Here is a 27,906-nt window from a genome sequence, read left to right on the forward strand (position 1 = left end):
AAGGAAATGGAAGCAGTCATCAAAAATCTCCCAACAAACAAAAGCCCAGGGCCAGACGGCTTCCCAGGGGAATTCCACCAAACATTTCAAGAAGAATTAATACCTATTCTCCTGAAACTGTTCCAAAAAATAGAAATGGAAGGAAAACTTCCAAACTCATTTTATGAGGCCACCATTACCTTGATCCCCAAACCAGACAAAGACCCCATCAAAAAGGAGAATTACAGACCAATATCCTTGATGAACATGGATGCAAAAATTCTCACCAAAATACTAGTCAATAGGATCCAACAGTACATTAAAAGGATTATTCACCACGACCAAGTGGGATTTATCCCTGGGCTGCAAGGCTGGTTCAATATCCACAAATCAATCAACTTGATACAGTATATTAACAAAAGAAAGAACAAGAAGCATATGATCCTCTCAATAGATGCAGAAAAAGCATTTGACAAAGTACAGCATCCTATCTTTATCAAAACTCTTCAGAGTATAGGGATAGAGGGCACATACCTCAAGACCTCAATATCATAAAAGCCATCTATGAAAAACCTACAGCGAATATCATTCTTAATGGAGAAAAACTGAGAGCTTTCCCCCTAAGGTCAGGAACGCGGCAGGGATGTCCACTCTCACCACTGCTATTCAACATAGTATTAGAAGTCCTAGCCACAGTAATCAGACAACAAAAAGAAATCAAAGGCATCCAAATCGGCAAGGAGGAAGTCAAACTCTCACTGTTTGCCGATGATATGATACTGTATGTGGAAAACCCAAAAGACTCCACCCCAAAACTGCTAGAGCTCATACAGGAATTCAGTAAAGTGGCAGGATATAAATTCAATGCACAGAAATCAGTGGCATTCCTATACACCAACAACAAGACAGAAGAGAGAGAAATTAAGGACTCGATCCCATTTACAACTGCACCCAAAACCATAAGATACCTAGGAATAAATCTAACCAAAGAGGCAAAGGATCTGTACTCAGAAAACTATAAAATACTCATGAAAGAAATTGAGGAAGACACAAAGAAATGGAAAAACGTTCCATGCTCATGGATTGGAAGAACCAACATTGTGAAGATGTCAATGCTACCTAGAGCAATCTACACATTCAATGCAATCCCCATCAAAATACCATCCACTTTTTTCAAAGAAATGGAACAAAAAATCCTAAAATTTGTATGGAACCAGAAGACACCCCAAATAGCCAGAGGAATGTTGGAAAAGAAAAGCAAAGCTGGCGGCATCACAATTCCGGACTTCCAGCTCTATTACAAAGCTGTCATCATCAAGACAGTATGGTGCTGGCACAAAAACAGACACATAGATCAATGGAACAGAATAGAGAGCCCAGAAACGGACCCTCAACTCTATGGTCAACTCATCTTTGACAAAGCAGGAAAGCATGTCCAATGGAAAAAAGACAGTCTCTTCAACAAATGGTGTTGGGAAAATTGGACAGTCACATGCAGAAGAATGAAACTGGGCCATTTCCTTACACCACACACAAAAATAGACTCCAAATGGTTGAAAGACCTAAACGTGAGACAGGAGTCCATCCAAATCCTAAAGGAGAACACAGGCAGCGACCTCTTCGACCTCAGCCTCAGCAACTTCTTCCTAGAAACATCGCCAAAGGCAAGGGCAGCCAGGGCAAAAATGAACTATTGGGATTTCATCAAGATAAAAAGCTTTTGCACAGCAAAAGAAACAGTCCACAAAACCAAAAGACAACCGACAGAATGGGAGAAAATATTTGCAAATGACATATCAGGTAAAGGCTAGTATCCCAAATCTATAAAGAACTTATCAAACTCAACACCCAAAGAACAAATAATCCAATCAAGAAATGGGCAGAAGACACGAACAGACATTTTTCCAAAGAAGACAGTCAAATGGCCAACAGACACATGAGAAAGTGCTCAACATCGCTTGGCATCAGGGAAATCCAAATCAAACCTCAATGAGATACCACCTCACACCAGTCGGAATGGCTAAAATTAAGAAGTCAGGAAACGACAGATGTTGGCGGGGATGCGGAGAAAGGGGAACCCTTCTACACTGTTGGTGGGAATGCAAGTTGGTGCAACTACTCTTGAAAACAGTATGGGCCTTCCTCAAACAGTTGAAAATAGAGCTACCATATGATCCAGCAATTGCACTACTGGGTATTTACCACAAAGATACAAATGTAGGGATTCGAAGGGGTATGTGCACCCTAATGTTTATAGCAGCAATGTCCACAATAGCCAAACTGTGGAAGGAGCCAAGATGTCCATCAACAGATGAATGGCTAAAGAAGAGGTGGTATATATACACAATGGAATATTATGCAGCCATCAAAAGGAATGAGATCTTGCCATTTGCAACGATGTGGATGAAACTGGAGGGTGTTATGCTGAGCGAAATAAATGAATCAGAGAAAGACATGTATCATATGAGCTCACTGATATGAGGAATTCTTAATCTCAGGAAAGAAACTGAGGGTTGCTGGGGTGGTGTGGGGTGGGAGGGGTGGGGTGGCTGGGTGATAGACATTGGGGAGGGTATGTGCTATGGCGAGTGCTGTGAATTGTGCAAGACTGTTGAATCACAGATCTGTACCTCTGAAACAAATAATGCAATATATGTTAAGAAAAAAAAAGAAGAAGAAGATAGCAGGAAGGGAAGAATAAAGGGGGTAAATCGGAGGGGGAGACGAACCATGAGAGATGATGGACTCTGAAAAACAAACAGGGTTCTAGAGGCGAGGGGGGTGGGGGGATGGGTTAGCCTGGTGATGGGTATTAAAGAGGGCACGTTTTGCGTGGAGCACTGGGTGTTATGCACAAACAATGACTCATGGAACACTACATCCAAGACTAATGATGTAATGTATGGTGATTAACATAACAATAAAAAATTTAAAAAAAAAGAATTAATGATAGACACCAAACCGCAGGTCCAACATACTTAAAGAACACCAAGCAAGATGGGAACACACACACAGACACACACGCACACACACACACACACAACTGTACCTTGTATACTATGTTCAATTGCGAAAGGAGGGGGGGTGAGAAAGTTGAAGTCAGCCGTAGAAAAAGTCACATGAATTAGTGTTTCCCTATTCTTTGGGTAAATACCCATTAGTGGAATTACTGGATTAAATGGTAGTTCTATTTTTAATTTTTTGAGGAATCTCCATATTGTTTTCACAGTGGCTGCACCAGTTTGCATTCTCACCAACAGTGCAGGAGCGTTCCTTTTTCTCCACATCCTCGCCAACACTTTTTCTTGTATTTTTTATTTTAGCCATTCTGACAGGCATGAGGTGATATCTCATTGTGGTTTTGATTTGCATTTCCCAGATGATGAATGATGTTGAGCATCTGTTCAGGTGTCTGTTGGCCATCTGTATGTCTTCTTTGGAAAAATGTCTGTTTATGTTTTCTGCCCATTTTTAATTGGATTATCGATTTTTGTGCATCTGTTGAGTTGTATAAGTTCTTTAAATATTTTGGATACTAATCCTTATCAGATATGTCTTTTTCAAATATATTCTCCCATTCAGTAAGTTGTCCTTTAGTTTTCTTGATTATTTCCTTTGTTATGCAGAAACTTTTTATTTTGATGTAGTCTCAATAATTTATTTTTGCTTTTGTTTCCCTTGCCTCAGGAGATATATCTAGAAAAATGTTGGTTTGGTTGATGTCAGAGAAATTACTGCCTGTTCTCTCTTCTAGGATTTTTATGGTTTCAGGTCTCACATTAAATGGTCTTTAATCCAGTTTGAGTTTATTTTTGTGTGTGGTGTAAGAAAGTGGTCCAGTTTCATTCTTTTGCACATAGCTTTCCAGTTTTCCCAAGACCGTTTGCTGAAGACACTTTTTCCCATTGCATATTCTTGCCTCCTTTGTCAAATATTAATTGACCATATAATTATGGGCTTATTTCTGGGCTCTCTATTCTGTTCCATTGATCTACGGGTCTGTACTTGTGCCAGAACCATACTGTTTGAATTACGATGGCTTTGCAGTGTATCTTGAGATCTGGAATTGTGATACCTCTAGTTTGTCCTTTTAAAGATTGCTTTGGTTATTTGGGGTCTTTTGTGGTTCCATACAAATTTGAAGAGTATTTGTTCTAGCTCTGTAAAAAATGCTGGTGGTATTTTGATAGGGATTGCAGTAAATGTGTAGATTGCTTTGGGTAGTATGGACATTTTAACAATATTTGTTCTTCAATCCATTAGCATGGAACGTCTTTCCATTTCTTTGTGTCATCTTCAATTTCTTTCATCAATGTTTTATAGTTTTAAGAGTGCAGGTCTTTCATTTCCTTGGTTAAGTTTATTCCTAGGTATTTTATCATTTTTGGTGCAATTGTAATTGAGATGTTTTATTATTTTCTCTTTTTGCTACTTCATTATTAGTGTATAAAATGCAACAGATTTCTGTATATTGATTTTGTATCCTGAGACCTTACCGAATTTATTTATCAGTTCTAGTAGGTTTTTTTTTTTTGGTAGAGTCTTTAGTTTTCAATATGTGGTATAATGTCATCTGCAAATAGTGGAAATTTTATTTCTTCCTCATCAATTTGGATGCCTTTTATTTCTTTATGTTGTCTGATTGCTGTGGCTAGGACTTCCAGTACTATGTTGAATAAAAGTGGTGAGAATGGACATCCTCATCTTGTTACCAATCTTAGAGGAAAAGCTCTCAGCTTTTCACCATTGAGTATGATGTTAGCTGTGATTTTTTTCATATTTTATTACGTCGATATATGTTCCCTCTAAACTTACTTTGTTGATGGTTTTTATCATCAATGGATGTTTTAGTTTGTCCCATACTTTTTTGTATCTATTGAGATGATCATGATTTTTATCCTTTGTCTTGTTGATGTGATATATCACGTTGATTGATTTGCAAATATTGAACCACACTTTCATCCTGGAAATAAATCCCACTTGATCACGGCAAATGGTTTTTTAAATGTATTGTTGGATTCGGTTTGCTAGTATTTTGTTGAGAATTTTTGCATCTATGTTCATCAGAGATACTGGCCTGTAGTTCTCTTTTTTTGGTGGGTTCTTTACATGGCTTTGGTGTCAGGATAATGCTGGCCTCAAAGAATGAATTTGGAAAATTTTCTTTATCTTCTATTTTTTGGAAAAATTTAAGAAGGATAGGTATTAACTCTTCTTTAGATGTTTGGTAGAATTTGCCTGTGAAGCTATCTGGTCTTGGACTTTTGTTTGTTGGGAGTTTTTTTGATTACTGATTCAACTTCATTGCTGGTAATTAGTCTGTTCAAATTTTCTATTTCTTCTTGATTTAGTTTTGGGAAGTTTCCAGGAATTGATCCATTTCTTCTAAGTTGTGCAGTTTGCTGGCATATAATTTTTCATAATATTCTCATAATCTTTTGTATTTCTGTGGCATCAGTGGTCATTTCTCCCCTTTCAGTTCTGATTTTGTTTATTGAGTCCTCTCTCTCTGTTTTTTTTAAAGATGAATCTGGCCAAAGGTTTATTGATTTTTTTGATCTTTTCAAAGAACCAGGTTTCATTGATCTGTTCTATTGATTTTTTTTTTTGGTTTCCATTTCATTTCTTTCTGATCTGATCTTTATTATTTTCTTTCTTCTACTGGTTTTGGGTTTGGTTCATTCCTTTTCTAGCTCCTTTAGGTATAAAGTTAGATTTTTTTTATTTGAGATTTTTCTTGTTTCTTGAGGTAGGCTCATATTGCTATAAATTTCTCTCTTAGAACAGCTTTTGCTGCATTCCAAAGATTTTGAACTGTTGTGTTTTCATTTTTATTTGTCTCCATGTATTTTTTTTATTTCCTCTTTGACTTTTTGGTTTACCCACTCATTGTTTAGTAGCAAGTTTTTAACCTCCATGCATTTGTAGTTCTTTCCAGATTTTTTTTCTTGTGGTTGATTTCTAGTTTTATGGCATTGTGGTCAGAAAAAATGCATAGTATGACTTCAACCTTTTTGAGACTCGTTTTGTGGCCTAATATGTGATCTGTTCTGGGGAATGTTTCACATGCACTTGAAAAGAATGTGTATTCTGCTGTTTGGGGAATGAATTCTTCTGAAGATACCTGTTAGATCCATTTGGTTCAATGTGTTATTAAAAGCTACTGTTTCCTTGTTGATTTTCTGTTTGGATATTCCATCCATTAATGTAAGTGGGATGTTAAAATCCCCTACTATTATTGTATTACTATCAGTTACTTCCTTTATGCTTGTTATTAGCTGCTTTATGTTTTTCAGTGCTCCCATGTCCAGTGCATAAATATTTGCAATTGTTATATCTTCCTGTTGGATTGCCCTTTTATGATTATGTAGTGTCCCTCTTTGTCTCTTGTTACAACCTGTTTTAAAGTCTATTTTGTCCAATATAAATATTGCTACCTCAGTTTTCTTTTCACTTCCACTTGCATGATAAATGCTTTTCCGTTCTTTCACTTTCAATCTGCCTGTGTCTTTAGGTCTGAAATGAGTCTCTTGTAGGCAGGTTATAGATGTGTCTTTTTTTCTTTTATCCATTTCATCACCCTATGTCTTTTGATTGGAGCATTTAGTCCATTTACATTCAAACTAATCATTGATAGGTATGTTCTTATTGTGATTTGTTACTTGTTTTGTGGTTGTTTTTGTAGTTCTCTGTTTCTTTGTTCTCTTGCTCTCTTCTCTCATGGTTTGCTAGTTATCTTTAGTGATAGACTTGGATTCCTTTCACTTTGTTTTTTGCATATCTGTTACTGGTTTTTGATTTGTGGTTACCACTCAGTTTGCATATAACATCTTATGCATATAGCAGTCTATATTAAGTTGATGGTCACTTAAGTTTGAACCCATTCTTTACTCCTCTACCCACATGTTTTAGGTGTATGGTGTCATACTTTACATCATTTTATTTTGTGAATCTCTTGACTGATTTTTGTAAGTATGCTTAATTTTACTACTTTTGTGCTTCCTGCTTTTCTTACTCCTACTTATGGCCTTTCTTTTCCACTTAAAGAGTCCCCTTTAACATTTCTTGTAGGGCTAGATTAGTGGTGATGAATTCCTTTAGCTTTTGTTTGTCTGGAAAACTCTTTATCTCTTCTTCTATTCTGAATGATAGCCTTGTTGCATAAAGTATTTTTGGCTGTAGATTTTTTCCTTTCAGCGCTTAGAATATATCATGCCACTCTCTTCGGGCCTGCAAAGTTTGTGCTGCAAAATCAGCTGATAGACTTATGGGGTTTCCCTTGTAGATAACTGCTGTCTTTTCTCTTGCTGCTTTTAAAATTCAAAGAATATTATTTTTTAACGAGGTGATTAAAGTGGCCAAGTAATATAAACTTGAAAAATGAGAGCATTTGAGCATCTTGAGAAAGCTAGACTTGGAGCAGAGAGACATAGGCAAAAGTTGAGAGGACAGTTTGCTAATATAGATTTGGTCCTTTTCTCTGTTGAGGTGGCCTATACTCTATTCTTGCCCTGTTTCATCAAAGCAAACAGGTTCTCTACAAACAGTATCAGTATCACAAATTACACTTAAGTGGGTATAAGACAATGAAAGTTGGAAATGTCTTCATCCCACATATTTTCACTTTGAAAGTTGGTATATATCATATGATGGTTAAGAGCATGGACTCTAGAACCAGAGTATCTGGCCTCAAATTTCAGCTCTGTCACTAACTAGTTGCATTCTTTTTAGGCAAGTTATTTAACTTCTCTGTCCTTCAGTTTTTCCAAATCTAAAATGGGTATTACAACCCATTTCAAATTATTATGAGTATTTACTTAACACATATAAAACATTTAAAGTAGTCTCTGGTGCATAGTAAGTACCATATGGTAACTATTATTACATGGAGTAGAATTTCACCATCCAGGAGACATGTTGAGCAACAGAAGAGGGAGGGTGCATTACTATTAATATTCTCTCAAAAAATTGTGAAAATTCTGAAAGTACCATCACAATTTTCATTTACCTCCTACTAGTGTATTAATAAGAAAGTGTTGTAACAGTTGATGTCTCATACATAATTTGGGTAAAATAAATCTAAATATAAGTAGGAATTCTATTCATATTATATATTACTTTAAAACATGTACATAAATATTTATGTTAAGTGGGGTTCCTACAAGTGTATCCTATAATTTGATACATATTATATATATATATATATACATATATGGTACCTGACCTGTAATTAGGAAAATAGTGCATGGCATATAATTGGGTATTTAATGTGCAATGCCTGACAAATAGTAGGTGCTTAGTAAATATTATTGAATAAAAGAGTAAATGATTTAATTAATTTATGTCAAAGATATGTCTAAAATTGACAAGAGGAAGGAAAGAAATGGAAAGTGAGCCAAATTTCATGGTTCTACAAGATAATGGCTTTGAAGCCCTAAATGCCAGAAAAGAGTGTAGGCAATACCAGAATACTGAGAAAAGGCTAAAAATCAATTTGCATCTAACACTGGGAAATTTAACAACAGACTCTAAGCTTAGTGTTGAATTGTTATGTCTTTCTTTAAATGTTATCTTCTGGGGCAACTGGGTAGCTCAGTTGGTTAAGTGTCCACCTTCAGCTCAGGTCATGATCCCGGAATCCTGGGATCAAGCCCCATGTCGGGTTCCCCACTAGACGGGGTGTCTGCTTCTCCCTCTCCCTCTGCCCCTCTCCCTGCTCCTTCTCTCCCAAATAAATAAATAAAATCTTAAAAAAAATAAATGTTATCTTCTATGTTAATATATAATATGGATACGTGATTTTTAATAAAATAGGAATTTTCATTATAACTTACGTTTATATAGAAAAGATGTAATTTACACATTCATTTCAGTTTTAGTTACACTGTCCTAAGGAACAAGGAAGTGAGCTATTGAGTCTTTGTACCTTTACCAGGTGTTGCTGTGCATATTTTGTCAGTGAAGTTTACTGACAAATTACAATAACAAAAAGCAATTAAGAACCAATGAGATTCATGCCTTATAGAGGTAACAATATATTATTAACCCTTCAATAATCATTAACTTTCCCTTTCTTTAAAAAAACTAAGAAAAACAAATTTGTTTTAATTTGGTAATAAGAAGAAAATTATTATTTAAACCAAAGTAGAAAACATATATATTATATACAAATGGAAACACTGTCAAATGAAAAGACATCATGTTATAGTTATGAAATCCTGAAAAAGTCAGAAAGGCTACCCAGAAATTCATAAAATCAAGAGCAGGAAGTTAAGACAAATTCAAATCAGCAATATTCCTTTTTATTTAAACCCCCTGAAAGTCTTATAAAGAGCTTTTAATAGTCACATTCACCAATTTAATTTTTATAAATTCAGCAGCAGTCTTCGGAACACTAGGAGACAAACAACTGTATTGTAATCTTCAGTGAACAAGGTGGGTTCTTGCTCTCTTCCATAATTCTGGTCTTCATCATGGGATCTTAAAGGCTGAACTGAAACCATAAATAGAAAAACTGTTATTTTCCTGTTTATACACACTTGCACAGAAGAATTATACGATAATGTGATATAATGTGTTATATTACAACACACACACACGTGCACACACCAAACACACACACACACAAACTCACATGTATTAAAAAGCATACTACTTCCCTGAACAGAAAACTTGAATGCAATGATTTGCAAACTTTAGGATGCATAAGAATTATTTCCACTTCATAGAACTAAGATGGCACCCCAAAATGCCATTTTAAAGTACCCCCACGTGATTCTGAAGCAGTGACTCAGCATTGATTCCTCTTTACAGAAAAAGTAGTTTAATCCTTATTTTGGAATAATATTCATATGTTCAAGATTATAAATCGTAAGTCTATTGTAGTCTTAATCTAACAAAGTTTGATTTTTAATGTTTCCATATACATATACATACATATAATCTTATAGGTGTAAACATTTCATTATATTTGATAACAGGAACACATAAATGGAATGAGGCTGCATTTTTGTGGATGATTTTTCCTTTTTCAGTTGGCTGTACCATAATTTTCTAGCCATTAGCTCACAGACATTCATTCTGTTTCTAGCTTTTTGTCACTACTAACAATGCTGTAAAAAGGAATCATTATATATAAGTTCTTACACACTAGTGGCTTTATCTGCAAGGAAGAAATTCTCAGGGATAGAATTTTGCATGAATGGATCTGTGGAACATTTAAAAAAACATTTTATAGACATTCCCAGATTGTTTTCTGCAAAGGCCACCACAGCTCCCATTTCCAATAGCAATGTTTGAAATTACAATTTTCTCTGTATTCCCACCAGCAATAAATATTGGTGCTGTTTTAAATTTTTGGTGGTCTGGTTTACATAAAGTGACATCTCAGTGTTAATTATAATTTGAATTGCCCAGACATACTGGTGAATTTGAGCATTTATAAATGTCTGTTTGTCACTTGAAATTCATTCTGTGTGAGTTGTCTTTTCATAGCTTTGCCCAGTGATGCTCCATCAAATGCTATCCTTTAATAATTGTTAAGACATATATTAAGATGCATATAAATGTATATTTATCCCTTTCATGCTATATACAATTTATTACCTTTTATGTGTGTATGTGTATATGTATGATTTAACACTTTACATTTATATACTTTTAAGAGTTCTAACTTTAATCCTGTGTCTCAATCTGTATTTCTTACAAAAAAAAAAAACCCATACTTTGGGATATATTTATTATTTCTAAATATATAGTCTTCCAAAAATTGTTTTTTTAATGGAAAAATATATCCACTACCTCATTTCACCATCTTTTCTTTTTAATGTATAACTTAACAAATTTCTTCTGTTATACATTCTGCATGAAAGCAAATTATAAAATGCAAATCTGATTGTGTCTTGCCCCAGCTTAATCTTTCAAAGCCCACTGCCTCCATAATAGTCCCTAAAATAAAATATAAATGTGAAATATAGCAGACAAGGCCATTCATGATAGGGCTGTATGCAGCCTTTTTAGCTTAGATTCTCACCACTTCCTCTCTCTTGAGATTTACATTAAACAATCATGTCTTTATCAGTAATATCTTTTATTTATGTGTCTTCAGTGCTCAGAACACTACTTGTCACCATAAATATGATCAATACATATTTTTTCCAATGATTATACCATTTTATTTTTTTAAATTTTTTGGTAGTTAATTTTTTTATTATGTTATATTAATCATTTTTAAGGTTTTTATTTTTAAGTAATTTCTACACCCAACATGGGGCTCAAACTCACAGTCCTGAGAGCAAGAGATGCATGCTCTCCTGAGCAAGCCAGCCAGGCACCCCAGTTCAATTCATATTTTTTTTTTCAAAGATTTTATTTACCTGACAGAGAGAGACACAGTGAGAGAGGGAACACAAGCAGGGGGAGTGGCAGAGGCGGAGAAGCAGGCTCCTCACCAAGCAGGGAGCCCCATGTGGGACTCGATCCCAGGACCCTGGGATCATGAGCCGAAGGCAGGCACTTAACGACTGAGCCACTCAGGCGCCCCTTCAATACATATTTATGAATGAAAAACTTCTTACTGTTCCCCAAAGATGTGGTTCTTTTCCATGCCTCCATATTTTGTACATGCTGTCCTTGCCCTAAAATTGTCTGTCTTTCAATCATTTAATGTTTGCTTTGAATATCATATCTTCAGAATTTCCTCCAATTTCTTAGGAAAACTTTCTATGTTCTTATGGCATCTTCTACTACCTTTACCATAATGTGCATTATACAAGTGTTGACATAAGTCTTTGCTCTTTCACAAAATGACCATTACAATATCTTAAAAAGATTTAATCATATAAATGTACCCAGTTTCTCCTTAGCTCCATGATGTACCATTGTTATTGCTTAGAATATATAACTAAGAATTGGGGCGCCTGGGGGCCTCAGTCAGTTGAGCATCTGACTCTTAATTTCAGTTCAGGTCATGATCTCAGGGTCGTGGGATCAAACCCCGAGTCAGGATCCCAGCTCAGCCAGGAGTCAGCTTGGGATTCTCTCCCTCTCCCTCCCCCTCTGCCTCTCCCCTTTTCTCTCTCTCTCTCTCTCTCTCTCTTTCAAATAAGTAAATAAATCTTTAAAAATAATAATATATAACTAAGAGTTGGATAAGAGTCACATTTATAAAGAGCTGTTATATATTCTGAATATGGATATACATACATAAATATACATATGTATGGAAATATATGTATATACATTCTTTCTTTGTTTATAATACCAGAGGAGTTCTCAATTTTCAAAAAAATGTACCTGGTTTGAACAACATTGAATAATTTCTCCTCACTCACCTTCTTGGGTTGTAATTCCCATTTTCCTTTTCAGTGTACCTCAGAATGGTCTTCTTTTTCATCCAGAAACAGGAAGAGATTTAGACACAGAAATTAGCCCAACATCATTAAAATCATCTGACTCATTGGGATTTTCTGAAAGGAAGGAAATAATTACTGGGAAATAAATCAGACCTCCCCTCCAGTGCCTTAGAACCTCTTTGAATATTTAGACGCATTGCCCACAGTTAGGAAGGCAAACGTGTGATTTACGGGGCACAGGAAGTCTTTTCCATGCTTTAAATAGGTTTTCCCGACATAGTTGCTGCAAATACCAAGGCCCTGGGATTGAAGAAGTGAGGCAGGCCCTTCTCAGAAGGTAAGGAATACAGAGAAGGTGTTGATCCTTCATGGAGTAGGTGGGTGTTGGGCTATTTCTTCCAACCCAGCAGAATTAGGCCTCCCAGAGGCAGAATTAGTTCATTGGTGCTAAACAGAAGTTAGAGGACAAAGAAAGCCATATAATGTAATGGGAAATAGTGATGGATTCTATGGGAAAAAGATATAGGAACTTTAAGCTTTTAGATTTTTCGGGGAAAATATAAATATCAAGTTAGAGTAAGGAAAGGAGCAGGAAGTAAGAATGGAAGGAATAGTGAAAGAGACGTGAAAAGTGAAACCTTTTAGATTAATTTGTTTCAGTCGGATGAGGTCCAAATCATAATACTCTACTTGCATGGTTCTTTGCACCTCCACCAGAAATCATCATAGACCTCTAAGTCAGATCGCATGGTTGCAGTTTTTATGTTCTCTACGAGTCACTTGTAGGTCATTCCTGCCTTTCTTCCTTATATGCATCATAAGCTTCCTATTACATGTTTGAGATTTCTTTCACAGCTATGCAAAGTACAATGCCTCAGCTGCAACTGTAACTACTGGTCTGAACCCCAGGGCTGTAGACCCTCAAAGAACCCACAGACCTGAGGAAGTCAGCGCATCCAGATCGTCTACTTTCAGGCAAGAATTCATCTCCCGGTATTGAACTTGGTGGACAGAATTCTCTCCTCTCGAGGAAACTGACAACAGAGGTCCTAGATTAGGGATCAGCAGATCATAATAAAACTTGCCCTCCCTACCGGTGCTTTTTCCCAGCAGTGCACACATACTCAATCTTTATCCATGCCCTTGTCTTGTTTCCATCCCTTCTACTACCAAGCCTTTCCCTTATAAGGCTACAAACTCAAATGCGGTAGGTTGAGGTGAAACCACCCCTACTGCCATCATATGCCACCCCAATTTTTCCCCCCAAGCAGGCGGCAGTCTTCTCTAATTCGTGGGAGCTTTAAAAAAATAAAAAAACTCTCTGAAATCTATCCATCCTCTCTTCTCCATGCTCACTATCAAGTCCTTTTTATCTTTCATGTCAACTATATCAAAATGCTACCCCTGTCAATAATGTAGTCTTCCTACAACCCCTCACACACCCCATCATCAAACAGAACTTTCTAAAAAACAGCTGGACTATTTCACCCTCTCCTACCACATAATACTCTTTGACTAGTCATCTTCTTACCATGAAGTACATGATTCATCCTTTGTTCCCCATTCTTCTACAGCCTTATCAGTAGCTTCTCTCTTTGAACTCAACTTTTTTTACTTCCCCTCGAAATGGCAGGTGGCTGTCCCTTAAGCTTCTCTACATTTGTACATATTTTTCTCTTTCCCTATAATGCACTTTACCTAGTTCTTGGAACTTGATTTTCAAAATGTCTCAAAAGCCTCCTAGAAGCCTCCAATTCTCCCCTTGCCCCTCCCCCTAGTTAATTACTGTCTTCTCTGTGCCACTTGTGTTCCTTATTCACATGAATGTGCAATACTACATGGCACCTTATTGTGTGCATATGTATCTCTTCTGCTAGACTCGAAATTCCATGACTACCAAAACACTTGACTATTGATGTCTATATCTTCAGAGCCTAGTACATTGCTTAACAGAATGGTAGAATGAGTACTAAGTATATAGTAAGAGCAAATACATATTTGGGCAATAAAAGATTCCTCCTAAACCATATACGCATATTCATTCTAAACTACCAATTCTATAATGTCCCGATTAAACATGCAGCTAGAGTACAGGAATCATCAACCAACCAAAACCCCTTTCTCCTCTGAAATCTTGTTCCCTCTTTTGGAGAAACTGCTTAAACCTCTTCTAGGTTCCATCATTTTGGCTGTTTGATGCTTGAGTCTAATATGCATACACTTGCTTTTAATATGTATATATATTTCAGATAATATGTATTTTATCCCAAGAACTTTCTTATCCCATAGAGACATTAGAAAGACCATAGCTTGGCTCAGACCTGTAAGCCGCTGTTGCTGTCTTCGCCTCTGAATCCACAAGAGGAGAACACCAAGAAAGCCCAACGCAATGACGCCAAGGATCCCAAATGCAACAAGGGATGCGTAACCTAAGTGCAAGTAAGTATCACAAGAGATGATGTCTTTGCTAACAGACTGAGGTCCCTGGTACCATCCCTCTCTTAAATACAGGTTGGCTGAAGTAAGTTTCCCAATCCTCAGAAAGACTTCTGACCGGGGTGCCTGGGTGGCTCAGTCGTTAAGCGTCTGCCTTTGGCTCAGGTCATGATCCCAGGGTCCTGGGATCGAGCCCCGCATTGGGCTCCCTGCTCCATGGGAAGCCTGCTTCTCCCTCTCCCACTCCCCCTGCTTGTGTTCCCTCTCTCACTGTGTCTCTCTCTGTCAAATAAACAAATAAAATCTTTAAAAAAGAAAAGAAAAGAAAGACTTCTGACCCAAAGTCTCTTAACAAAAAAAGATTCTAAATAATGCAGACAACTGGACCCATGCTCATAAACCCCATGATATACCTCCAGCATTTGATGATCTCTGGGCCATGGCAATTTCTGTAGGAGAACAGAGAAGGAGACTCAATTTGGGGAGTAATGTGTAGAACAAATGTTTCTATTTTTTTATGTGAGCCTTGGTGCCTCTCAACCAAGTAAACTACTCCTTCCCACCTAAAACGAGGGTCCCTTTATCCTTATTCTTCCTGTACAGAGATACATATAAGTTATATGCTTTTCCTTGGTGAAAGTCAATGTATAACAACAAATGTTCTCATCGTTCCTTCAGATTGGAATATCATCATTCTTTCCCCACCAGTTCCCTGTGTTGAGGTGTCCAGTCTTGACACAAGGCACTTCAATGCCCACCCCCTCATTGCTGCCTGAGATTCCAAGCTTACTCCAGGCTCCTGGCACTCACCTGAGCACCTCACAGCAGCATCTTCCTTGTGCCCACAGTCACTGTGCCCCCAGGGTCTGGCAGGACAATCCCACAAGGAAGACTCATTTCCTTTGCAGGTCACTTCATTGAGCCATATGGGTCCAGTCCCCTGACCAAACGCTGCCTCTTTTAGTGCCTCTAAGGCTGGGCCACAGCCCACTTGTCGACACACCACCTGCACGTCTTCAAGGTCCCAGGAGTCATCACACACTGTCCCCCAGGAACCTCCATGCCAGAGCTCCACACGTCCAGAACAATTAGAGGTTCCTTCTTGAAGTCTTATCTTGTCTGAAAAATCACAGACACCTAGATCATTTCTGAGAACATAAAAACTTCTAAGAGGTCACAGAGGAAAAGAGATTTGAAATTCTTTTTAGATCTCTATTTTAATACTTTGCTATTTAATGTGCATTTAAAAATATATTTTTAACAAAATTTATCCTTTATGAGAGCCTATATGTCCTTTCAGCAAACTGGGTGTATTTCATCCTGGACATCAGAACATTAGTGTGGGGGCACCTGGGTGGCTCAGTAGGTTAGGCATCAGCCTTTGGCTCAGGTCATGATCCCAGAGTCCTGTGACTGAGCCCCAAGCTGGGGTCCCTGCTCAGTGGGGAATCTTCTTCTCCCCTTCCCTCTACCTCTCCCCACTGGTGCACGCTCTCTCTCCCTCTGTCTCTCTCTCCTGCTTGCTCTCCCTCTCTCTCTCAAATAAACAAATAAAATATTTAAAAAAAAAATAACACTAGTGTGAGTCAGAAAATGTGAAATAGACAAAGTTAACACTGTATAATGTTAATTTCTCTCAAAGAGAAAACGATTTAGGAGATTGCCAGGTACATAAAAAACCTCTTCCAGTTTAAGAAGATGAAGAACGGCAAAATACTTCAGGATCGATATTTTTGACTCCTTCCCTTCTTCTATTAGTAAAGCAAGATAATATTTGAAAGAAAAGTGGGAGGGGGGGCGCCTGGGTGGCTCAGTTGGTTGAGCGTCTGCCTTCAGCTCAGGTCATGACCCAGGGGCCCTGGGATTGAGTCCCGCATCGAGCTCTGCTTAACGGGGAGCCTGCTTCTCCCTCTCCCTCTGCTCATGCTCTCTCTCAAATAAATAAAATATTTAAAAGAAAAAAGAAAAGTGGGAACGGTAAGGTAGACCATTCAATAGTCAACTACTGAATTATATATTTTCTGCTCTTCATGTGTTCTCAGAGAAAGCAATTAAATAAAACTTTCAAGAAGACTGTGGGGAGTGTAATGCTTTTTGGACAACTAATCCGTGATCCTGAATACCTATAAGCCAAATTAAATGAAACCAATTACATCATCAGGGTAGAAGAGGTAGCAGAGGTTATTCATTCCTACTTAATGAGATCAGAAGATGATAGTAGAATTAAAAATGGAATTCTCATATCAACCAGTGGATACTCACCGGCACATGTGATCCAAGTCTCCTCTGAAGGGCTGGCCACTCTCTGTTTCCATGGAGCAGATGGACACTGCCATAACGTGTCGGGTCCTTTCGGGCATTGGACATTGTCCACCCACATGTGCCTGGATGTTGGCTTGTCTACAGATGCAGGGATGATGTCCCCTCTGTCTGCACAGCCCAGCTGCCTGCATACCACCTCCACGGTCGTTGCAGACATACCACTTTTGCCAATGCTGCCCCAAGCTCCATTGTAAAAAACTTCCAGACGCCCTGCACAACTGTGTCTGTTGGTTTCATCAATCAGTCTCAGAGACATGAACTCTGGGGTGAAATACAGAGTTAGTAGTTTCACATCTTCTCTGAAGATTCACAGGGCTCCCTCCCTTTACTCTAAGGTAGAATGCTTTTAAAAATAGGTATAATATGTCAATTACTAGTCATTCTTTAGTAACTTCTGGATGATTTAGTAGATTTCGGTAAAATGTATTATGTTCTACACTAAATATAGTATAGTTCTATAAATAGCTTATGGTGTTCTAGTATTGGGTTTTGTGCTTAGGGATCTCTTTAGAAGACCACCAATGATTCTAAATTGATTTCTAAATCTTAATCAAGGGCTCAGAGCCTTTTATATCAATCACATAGTTTGTATTTTTCTCCCTAAATTACTGCAATTTTAGCCTCAAGAAATTTATTTCATTAATTTTTTTTTGCAGCTCTCTTGATAGTTAACATTTAGTGAGATACTCAGACACTAAAACCAATGTTGTGTACATTACCTTAAAGTAAAATATTTCCTGTTCTGACTCTTCATAGTTGGCTGCGTATGTCCTCTACCAGTTTATGATATTAAATGCAAATGATATCAAATCACTTCTGGCATATAGAGTTTTTCACTTACCTAAGTAATCAAGTCATAGTTCTGTTTTTTGCAATATATTACAACTGAGTACAGTTCTCAACTTCACAATAGTTTCTAAAGCTTGCCATGTATACAGAATAAAAGCAGTGGCTTCTTGTGATAATTTTCGCTCCTATGACAAGTAAGTTTCATTTGCCTATCACGAAAAATTACTTGGGTATGGTAATTATCTTTTGCCCTGTAGAAGGTAGTGCTGGGTTTATTTCTTCTTGTCCCTTTTAGTCTACTTCTTTATACAGTGATACCAAGTGGTGCACTGAATGTAGCTCCATATATATTCATAAAAGAAGTTCTCAACCTTAGTTTTATTGTCATGTTCATGATATGCAAGCCTATTTCTGTATTTTTCTCTTTCTGATGTTATACTACCTTGCACATGGGGTAGCATTAATTAATCAAATCCACACGTCGGGACCCTGACTCAAGCAATAGTTCCCTCTGAACCTGCTTCTCAGGGAATTCTCTCAGTTGAATATCCCTCACTCCCCTTGGCTCCTCCTCAGTCCTTTCTTAAGTAATTGTGACCAGAGCTTCTGTGCAGAACTTACCTGAGCAGATAACTCCTGCATCCTCCTTATGCCTGCAGTTGTGCCGCCCCCAGCCATGTGAACGGCATTGCCAAATACGAGATTCTTTTCCATTGCAGTTCACTTCATCCAGCCAGATGGGCCCTGCTCCTTCCCCAAAATGAGCAGAGCCAGTGGCATTAATGGCCATTCCGCAGCCCAGCTGTCTGCACACCACATGGGCATCACTCAGGTCCCAGCTGTCATCACAGATGGTGCCCCAGGAACCTTCATGGTAGATCTCTATTCTCCCAGCACAGCGACCGCCTCCATTTACTAGGCGAAGTTGACCACTCCCTGAAAAGAGAAAATAAAATGTTAATAAAAATGAAGGGGTGGGGAATCGGAGGGAGAGATGAACCATGAGAGACTATGGACACTGAGAAACAAACAGGGTTTTAGAGGGGAGGGGGGTGGGGGAATGGGTTAGCCCGGTGGTGGGTATCAAGAAGGGCATGTACTGCATGGAGCACTGGATGTTATACGAAAACAATGGAACGTGGATCACCACATCGAAAACTAATGATGTATTGTATGGTGACTAACATAACATAATAAAATTTAAAAGAGTTCAAAATAAATAAATAAATAAAACACATCCATAAGGATTAAGATCATTTTTATAGATTGGTCACTGATTCTCACCTATGCAAGTAACACCACTTTCCTCTGGAATGGTAGATCTTGTTGAGTCCGGAGACGATGAGTTGCATGGCGATAGCGTCTGACTCTGATTTCCTGCAAACACCAAACTGCTCAGTCATACAAGATACAAAAAGTCAGGATGAGGAAGGGAGATCCGATGAAGTGTAAGACAGATGAGCTGAGAACAAACAGCTTTAGAGAGAGGGGAAGGTGGTAGGTCAACCAGGCTGGGAATGAATCAAACGCTTTGAGAACGGCCGGTACATGGTAAGAACCAGATACGTGATTATGAGGTTTGTGAAAGTTAAGTTTACTTTTCCTCTAAAAAAACACATGAGGTTAATATTCTGGCACACTTCTCATGATCCCTTAAAATAGATCATGCCCTTTTACTTTTGTTCTTCATCTCTATAGGTACACCTGCTCTGAAGGCACACCACCATGAGAAACGTTTATCATTGGCTGTCCGTCATCCTCTTACCTGAGCAGATTACAGAGGCCACTTGCCCGGCCAAACATAGTGATGCACCCAGAGCAGTTACAGCACAATCTCCCATATGCTGCTCAGTCCCAGTGCAGTGAAACATGTGCCTCCAGATCGGACTACTTCCTTTCCCAAAATGCGTTCCTCCTGGGGTAGAAAGGGCAACTCCACATTCGAGCTGCTGACACAAAACATGGGCATCTTCCATGTCCCAATGAGAGTTGCAGAGGGATCCCCAGTTCCCAAGTATCTTAAGCTCCACTCTTCCCTCACATCGGGACTTGCCATTCACCAAACGCATTTCTGTGTATCCTGGAAGGAGACAGGGCTTTTAAAAAGATGTCTGCAATTACCTAACCCCACCCTCTTCACAGTGTGGGGACAACTTGAACATGTTCTCTGGGTCTCACTTGAGCAGATGACTCCAACATCCCTGCTGTGGCTACAAGTCCCATCTGGCCGGGCAGCTACCGAGCAGAGTGAAAGATGGGACTCCTGCCCCTCACACCGGAATTCTTCAGCCCAGATCTGTCCATTTCCTTCTCCAAAGTGAGCTCCCCCTAGGATGGAGATGACTGTGCCACACTGTAACTCTCTGCACAGCACACTGGCAGCTTCCAGAGAGAAGTCAGAGTCACAGACGGTGCCCCACCTGTCGCCATGTTTCACTTCAACACGACCAGAGCAGGGAACTTCTCCTCCATTGAGTCTGGGTTCCCTGTGGGCTGAAAAATGATACTATTTCAGTGAGAAATGACATGATTCTTAGATTTTCCTTCATGATGTGACTGGAAAGGGGAGGCCGGGGTGTTTAATGGTTTTTCATCCTTGTTTCCCTTGGCTTTTCTGCCTGGAGTTCGGCATAGCAAATTCTAGATCTCCCCATTCCTCACTGGACCAATTCATCTGAGAGAATTTTAGAACTTTGTTTCTTGGCATCAACCATTCCTAGAAGCATGATAACTCTTTCCATTTAATATTTTGTGTACATTATTCATAACACTGGAGACCATAGATGATATATATCTTCTTTTATTTTTTAGCCTTATATTCATTTCTCTATCCACCGCAGTCTGGTGTTGGCCCCAATCTTTTTGAATGGTTTAATATAAAGTGTTGCAGTACACTTCCTGTTTTCAAACTGAACATGGGATTTCTTCTTCCCTTTGATATATGTTACACTTGATACATGAGATACCCCTTTCTCCTGTTTTCTCCTCCTTCCCGTCTGACAGTGCTTTACCAGCACATTTCATGCATTCCCTGACCAAGATTCTGTCCTCAACTCCCTCACCTTCTCTTAAATGCCAATAAATATGTTTTCATCTCTGTTTCTCTTTAAATTTATATTCATAAACCTATCTACTTGGACATCAGAATATAAGGTGTTCAAAATTGAATGAATTATTTTACTGACAGGACCACAGTATTCTTTACTCAATTAATGACATCCAGACCAAATTAGAATCACTTAAGAATTCGAACCACTTCTTTATCTCATAAATAATGGTAATGATAATGACAGTAGTGAGCATTAAATGAGCACCTATTTTATTTCTGGCACTTTACTAAATATTGAGCAAACATTATTTCACCTAATCTTTACAATCTCCTCAGGGGATAATTATTAGTATCATTCCAATTTTACAGACAAGGAAACTGAAACAGAGAGGTGTAGTAATTTGCTGCAATCACATAAGGAGTTACTGAAGGGCCAGGATTTGAAGGCAGGCAGTATGTTCCAGAGCCTAGACTCCCAACCTTCTCAATACACTGCTCATGTGGAACATCACTGTCAGTCCTCCAGGATATTTCTCCTCCTTATTTGTTGCTACTGCTTTTTCTTTTAAGATTTATTTATTTATTTTAGGGGGGGCAGGGGGAGGGACGGGGGGAGAGAGAGAGAGAATCTCAAGCAGACGCCCTGCTGAGCACGGCACCCGACACAGGGCTCAACCTCACGACCCTGAGATCATGACCTGAGCCAACAATCAGACGCTTAACTGAGCCACCCAGGCGCCCCTGTTGCTACTGTTTTAATCTAATTTGTCACCTTATGTCATGTAGACCTTTGCAATGGCTTCCTAAGCAATCTTGTTTCTAAGCCTTCTTTCTAATAAATATATGCCATGCCCACAGATATGTTATTACATTTCAAGTATTTTCACATGATTTTTTTGTCTTCAAGGCAATTCAACGTTTCTTTACTATTTATGCAATAATTTATTATTTCAACAAACAGTATTAAGGACCTACAATGTTTTAGGCATTTGGGTGGGCTAAAAAGTCTGTCACAGTTCAGTCCATCAGTGAAAATAGCTACTGCTACTAATAATAACCATAACCATAGCAGTTAACATGTATTGATCACTTGCTATGTAATTCCTGTGAAGCAAGTATTAAGTGCATTTGAAGGACCTTCTAAAGGGCATACGTCTTTTAGAAGTGCCTGCTGTCAAACATCACTAATTCCCTTGACATTACTCTCAGCGTGACACAGATATCCTATCAGCACTTGCCAGTTCTGAAAATGTTTTAGATCTGACTATAGTCTCTATTGTAGCAGTATAGAATACCCCAGCACATTAAAATTTCACCACTTATCCATTAAATCTATACAAAGCAAATTTCTACACAAATATGAGTTGAAGAACACATTGCTTTCTAAACACAGCTCCAAGTTTAAAGCGAATAATGTCCCTACCCCACAAATAATGAAAGACTCTTGAGTCCTTAATTTCTTCTTGTTAAATCATTATCTGAGCATGAAATTCCTCTAAGAAGGCAGTTTCTTAGACTGAGCCAAAGTCAGCTTTCTTGTAACCTCTTGCTCTCTCATCTGGATCCATCTCGAACGAAATAAAACACGGCTGATGCCAAAACAAACCAAAAAATGAAACCGGACCAAATAATTTTCTCTTTCATGGTGAAAACTTGTGAAGCACTCGAAAACAGTTCCCTTCTATAAATATTCTCTTGTTTCCTTTTTTCCTAAAATGTTTGAATCCTGAGCAAAAGGAGAGTCTTCCATTCAGAAATGACTTGGGAGATTCCATTCTAGCTTTCTTTTTTTTTCATGAATCTGTTAGCAACACATTAATCTACACCATGAGTTGGCTTCCTTATATCGTTTACTCTGGGTACATGGTTAGACTATTCATAATTTACTCCTTTAAGAGATTTCTTTCCTGCTAAACCTGTGACTGCATTTTAACATAAAAGCCATTAATTTGATTTTTGTACTTGTATTTAGCTCCTTTGATCAATAATTTAGACTTTCCCCTGGCATAAGTAACTGAATTTGTATTTCTTTCTTTCTCTAAAAGTAAATAAATGAAGACAGAAGAACAAATATAAGAATTCATTAGAATTACTTCCTTTTGTTTAGTAATAGATAAAATACACAATATGATTTAAAGAAGCATTAACACATTTTTATCATTTATTCCTTTCCAGACTCTGAAGAAGTATAAATCATTCTAGTATCAAAACTTATTTCTCAAACCTTAGTAAATACAGGGGCGTCTGGATGGCACAGTTGGTTAAGGGACTGACTCTTGGTTTTGGCTCAGGTTGTGATCTCAGGGTTGTGGGATCCAACCCGGGGTCAGGCTCTGTTCTCAGTGCTTAGTCTGCTTGGGATTCTCCCTCCCTCTGCCCCCCCCCCCACAACCCTGTGCTCTCTTTCTCTCTCTAAAAAATAAAAATAAATCTTAAAAATAAAAAACCTTAGTAAATACAGCACAAATCATATGAACTGATGCTAAAGTTCAGATGTTCTCTGTGGCACATACACAGCCATCACAAACAAAATGTCTGGGACTCAAAGTAATTTTGTAGCCAATTTTCTTAGACCAGTTTGTGGCTGGTTTATAGAAACTGTACATCAGAGATAAACTGTTGCTTTATCTTTCTAATCTTCCTGCTTTGTTGAGTTCTTTGGCCCTTTTCAGCCCGAGAGCCTTGTGCTCTACAAAACTAAGAACTCTAAGAATTTAAACAGATAATGGAATTTGTAGTTAGAATTTGGCAGGCACAGAGATAGTATTTCCATGATCTCCCCCCCACCCCTGGAAATCTTCTGAAAGTACCAAGAAATCAAGAAACAAAATTACAGGGGCGGCTAGATGGCTCAGTCAATTAAGTGACCAACTCTTGGTTTGGGCTCAGGTCATGATTTCATGGGTTGTGGGATCAAGCCCACTTCCATTTCGGGTTCCCTGCTCAGCAGGAAGTCACCTTGAGATCCTCTGCCTCTGCCCCTCCCCCCACTTGTACTTGCTAGCTCACTCTCTCTCATAAATAAATCTTTCAAAAAAGAAACAAAATTACAAATTCTATTTCTAGCAAAACAAGAAGAGTGCTAACACCTAGGTACCCACTAAGTAGAAGAGCTTCTAAACACTGCACGAATGTAACAAAAGAGTTTACAAAAGAAGACAAAGAGCACACACAACATACTTAGCAAACAAAAATATAGTTCTGTAAACAGAAGGGCCCACCTTCTGCTGCAAATTTATGCTATTTGGGATTTCTATTATATGCAGTTGAATAGAATCCTAAATAATTCAGAATGTTACCAAAACTGTGTGCTCTAGTAGTAAAATCTAAATTTTGGATGTGGTTGAAAGCTAATGTCTTGTTATCCATGGTAAGATAGTTGGACAAGTGTCACCTTGAAAAGAAAACAATGTGTGCTCTGAAGCTGAAAAATCAGAAAGTGTACTTGGAGAACAAAAGAAAACTGGAAAAAAAAATCAAAATGCTGGCATGACATAAATCCTCCTTGCCACTTTCAGCATTTAACAAGAGAGAGATGAACTCAGACTTAAAGTAGCCACACTGCAAGAAGAAAATGGAAGGAAAAATACCAATTTTGTAAAGGAGGTATGTTCTGCCTGCAGCTACTACATAATGAAATGAGAGACCTATAATTGGGAACTTGCAGGATTGGAAAAAAACAAAAGAAAACCCTAAGCATCCCTATCCCCCAAACTGAGGTGGTGATAAAACTGTAGGCTTAGCAGAAAATAGAATTGATACTGCACAAAGTCCATGGGCCTACCAGCAAAGACAGGACTTTGGTCTTGCTTTTTCTCCCAAAGCCCAGGTTTCAAATGACCTTAGGGCAGTGAAGGAGCTGGTCATAGCAAAGATCAAAGTTTGTAAATATATTCCTTGACTCTGGTTACTTTCAAGTGGCATTACCGTGAAAGAAAATTGACCAGAAGGATTCTAAGTTTGGAGAGAATTATTTCACTGACTTTGAGGACAGCTGACATCAGCCAACAATAACTCAACTCGTAAAGCAATCCAAGGGTCCCTGAACCAAAGTCAGCAGAAAGTGGGTTGTGAAAGGTGTGCAGCCCCCAAACTGCACTTAGATATGACTTGGAGAGCCTGCAGTAGAAGGAACTGGCCCAAGAATAGCACCTGGGCCCATGAAGGACAATGGACAGAGGACAGCTTCTCAGAGGGCAGAACCTGGCCCATCAGATTGGCTTACCAGGAAGCTCACTCAGTTGCAGGGCAACTTATCATTCTTGACCAATAGGACTTGATAATTACTTCAGAGAAACAACTCTAGGCACTTCTTGGTGACCACAGAACCACCCAAACAGCCTTAAACTGCTTACCTATTTGACTTATTTTAGTGAGAAAGAAGTAAAATTTTCTTCATCCACTCTTATTTGGCTTTCTTTTTGAATGCTGCTAAACTAAATGCTAACTAATATAAAACAGAATTAATAGGAAAATATTTAGAAGAAAATGATCAGACATACAATAATGCTTACATATGCCCAAACATAAGCAAATTTCCCCCCAAAAAAGTTATGTAGAGAAATATAGTTCACAGGTGTAGCATGATACATGATGACAATAAATATTATGGATACATAATATGACAACAAAAAATGCATAATATGACTAAGTTAAGGTCAAATATGTCTCTCATCTCTCAAAAGTAATCCAGAGTTCTTTTTAAAATAAATCTGAATTCTAGGATGAATACAACTGGTGCACCTAGAACAAAATGATTCATAAAGGTTGAAAATAAGAGAATAGAAAATAAATAAAGCAATAGTTGTGATATTAATATCAGACAAGTTTGGGGGTGCCTGGGTGCCTCAGTGTGTTAAGCGTCTGCCTTCGGCTCAGGTCATGACCCCAGGGTCCTGGGATCGAGCCCCACATCGGGCTCCCTGCTCAGAGGGAAGCCTGCTTCTCCCTCTCCCACTCCCCCTGCTTGTGTTCCTTCTCTTTCTGTGTCTCTCTGTCAAATAAATAAAATCTTTAAAAAGAAATATCAGACAAGTTTGATTCAGAACAAAAACCATTCAACCATAGAAAAGGGGAAACTTTATAATATGAAAAAGAACAATTCATAATGACCACATAACAGTTGTAGGAAGATATATGTCCCAGATTCACAGAGCAGCAATTCGTCAATTATATGAGGCAATCACTGGTATACTCAGTGGACAACCTATAACCTCACGTATTTATATTAATAACTAGGAAAGAATCAACATTAATTAAGCACTGAACTCAAAGAGTTAAATCAGTCAGAAACCAGAAAGGAATTAACAGAAAGAAAAACAAATTATAATGAATTAGAAAATGAAAATATTATTGATCTTAAAAAATCCAAATGCTGGTTCATTAAAAGAAAGCAAAACCAAGCTAATTTTATCTAATAAAAGAAATTAAAAGTATAAATAAAGTCACACAGTAATACATGATAAGAAAAGAAATGTCATGGATAGAGAAGTAATTTCAGAAAGGTCTTTAAATATTGCTATGAAATTATGGTCAAGATATTTTACCAAGTGAATACTAAGGTACAGAACAATTTACATAATATACCATCACTTGAACAACAAAATGAGGTGAAACTTATATATGGATTTGTTTGTATTTACATAAAATATCTCCTAAAGAATATATATATAAATATATATTTGTGAATATATATATATGTGAAGAATAGAACTGGACAGCTGGGGATAATTTTTGGGAAGAGCTTACACTTTCAATTCAAAGTGTGAACCATAAAAAAAAAACCACACACATACACACACAAACACACACACACACACACACACACACACAAATTGTGAACCATGTGAATATATTGTCTAATCAAGAAATCTCTTTAAAAAAGAAAAGAAGAATGGTTGAAAAGCAGATATGTATATTCAAATTTGTACCTTATAAGATTGTCTTTTTCCAGTCAGAGGATAATTTCTATGTAACTAAAGGTAGACACAATTTGTAACATCAGGTAATGCACATAGGAGCACATCTAGATTAGGATGTATCTGAAGTAAAACCATTGGTTAGTGGACATGGAGCACCACATGACCACATCTCTATATGGTTAACAGTTTTGTTCTTAGGTTGCTTTCCTTAAAGTCTTTCTTTTACCATATCAGTAATAGTTATGTCAATATGTTACCTTACAGTTGTTAAAAAAGGCATCACTTTTCAACAACGTTAACATTTGTGTAAATGTGATTAGCATAAAATACTAGAGATTTTCCTTAACCCTGGCCAACTCACAGCTCACTTTGGAACTGCTAAAAGAAGTTGCAGTGAAATACACAAAAACATTCAGAAAGAGGAAATTCTTGCATAGTCATGCCCGTTTATCCAACATATTTTTTAAATTTATTTTATTATGTTATGTTAGTCACCATACATTACATCATTAGTTTTTGATGCAGTGTTCCATGATTCCTTGTTTGTGTATAACACCCAGTGCTCCATTCAATATGTGCCCTCCTTAATACCCATCACCGGGCTAACCCATCCCCCCACCCCTCTCCCCTCTAGAACCCTCAGTTTGCTTCTCAGAGTCCATAGACTCTCATGGTTCATCTCCCCCTCTGATTTCCCCCCCTTCATTTTTCCCTTCCTACTGTCTTTTTTTTTTTTTGACATATAATGTATAATTTGTTTCAGAGGTACAGATCTGTGATTCATCAGTCTTACACAATTCACAGCACTCACCATAGCACATACCCTCCCCAATGTCTATAACCCAGCCACCCCATCCCTCCCACCCCCACCACTCCAGCAACCCTCAGTTTATTTCCTGAGATTAAGAATTCCTCATATCAGTGAGATCATATGATACTTGTCTTTCTCTGACTGACTTCTTTCATGTAGCATATAACCCTCTAGTTTCATCCATGTTGTTGCAAATGGCAAGATTTTGTTTTTTGATGGCTGCATAATATTCCATTGTGTGTGTGT

General features: G+C 38.0%; 1 protein-coding gene across 4 annotated transcripts in view; it reads right to left on the bottom strand.

The window, feature by feature from the left end:
- Positions 1-9,259: 9,259 nt before the first annotated feature.
- CD163 (CD163 molecule) overlaps positions 9,260-27,906 on the bottom strand; it is a 44,280-nt gene continuing 25,633 nt past the window's right edge. The window contains exons 7-17 of one of the 4 annotated variants that reach the window (XM_025862738.2): positions 20,058-20,372; positions 19,645-19,959; positions 19,164-19,256; positions 18,501-18,815; positions 17,031-17,351; positions 15,579-15,887; positions 15,182-15,217; positions 14,654-14,761; positions 13,271-13,381; positions 12,312-12,361; positions 9,260-9,472 (exon numbers count right to left, since the gene is read on the bottom strand). In XM_025862738.2, coding sequence (XP_025718523.1) covers positions 12,342-12,361; positions 13,271-13,381; positions 14,654-14,761; positions 15,182-15,217; positions 15,579-15,887; positions 17,031-17,351; positions 18,501-18,815; positions 19,164-19,256; positions 19,645-19,959; positions 20,058-20,372 — 1,943 coding nt within the window. In that variant the 3' untranslated portion in view covers positions 9,260-9,472; positions 12,312-12,341. Of the gene's footprint in view, positions 9,473-12,311; positions 12,365-13,270; positions 13,382-14,653; positions 14,762-15,181; positions 15,218-15,578; positions 15,888-17,030; positions 17,352-18,500; positions 18,816-19,163; positions 19,257-19,644; positions 19,960-20,057; positions 20,373-27,906 lie in introns of all 4 variants that reach the window. The other 3 variants (XM_025862737.2, XM_025862740.2, XM_025862739.2) reach the window with 3 other exon arrangements.

Source organism: Callorhinus ursinus, unplaced genomic scaffold (assembly GCF_003265705.2).
Source record: "Callorhinus ursinus isolate GAN/ISIS: 27379988/994484 unplaced genomic scaffold, GSC_fseal_2.0 scaffold132, whole genome shotgun sequence".
In the NCBI taxonomy this organism is placed as follows: Eukaryota; Metazoa; Chordata; class Mammalia; order Carnivora; family Otariidae; genus Callorhinus; species Callorhinus ursinus.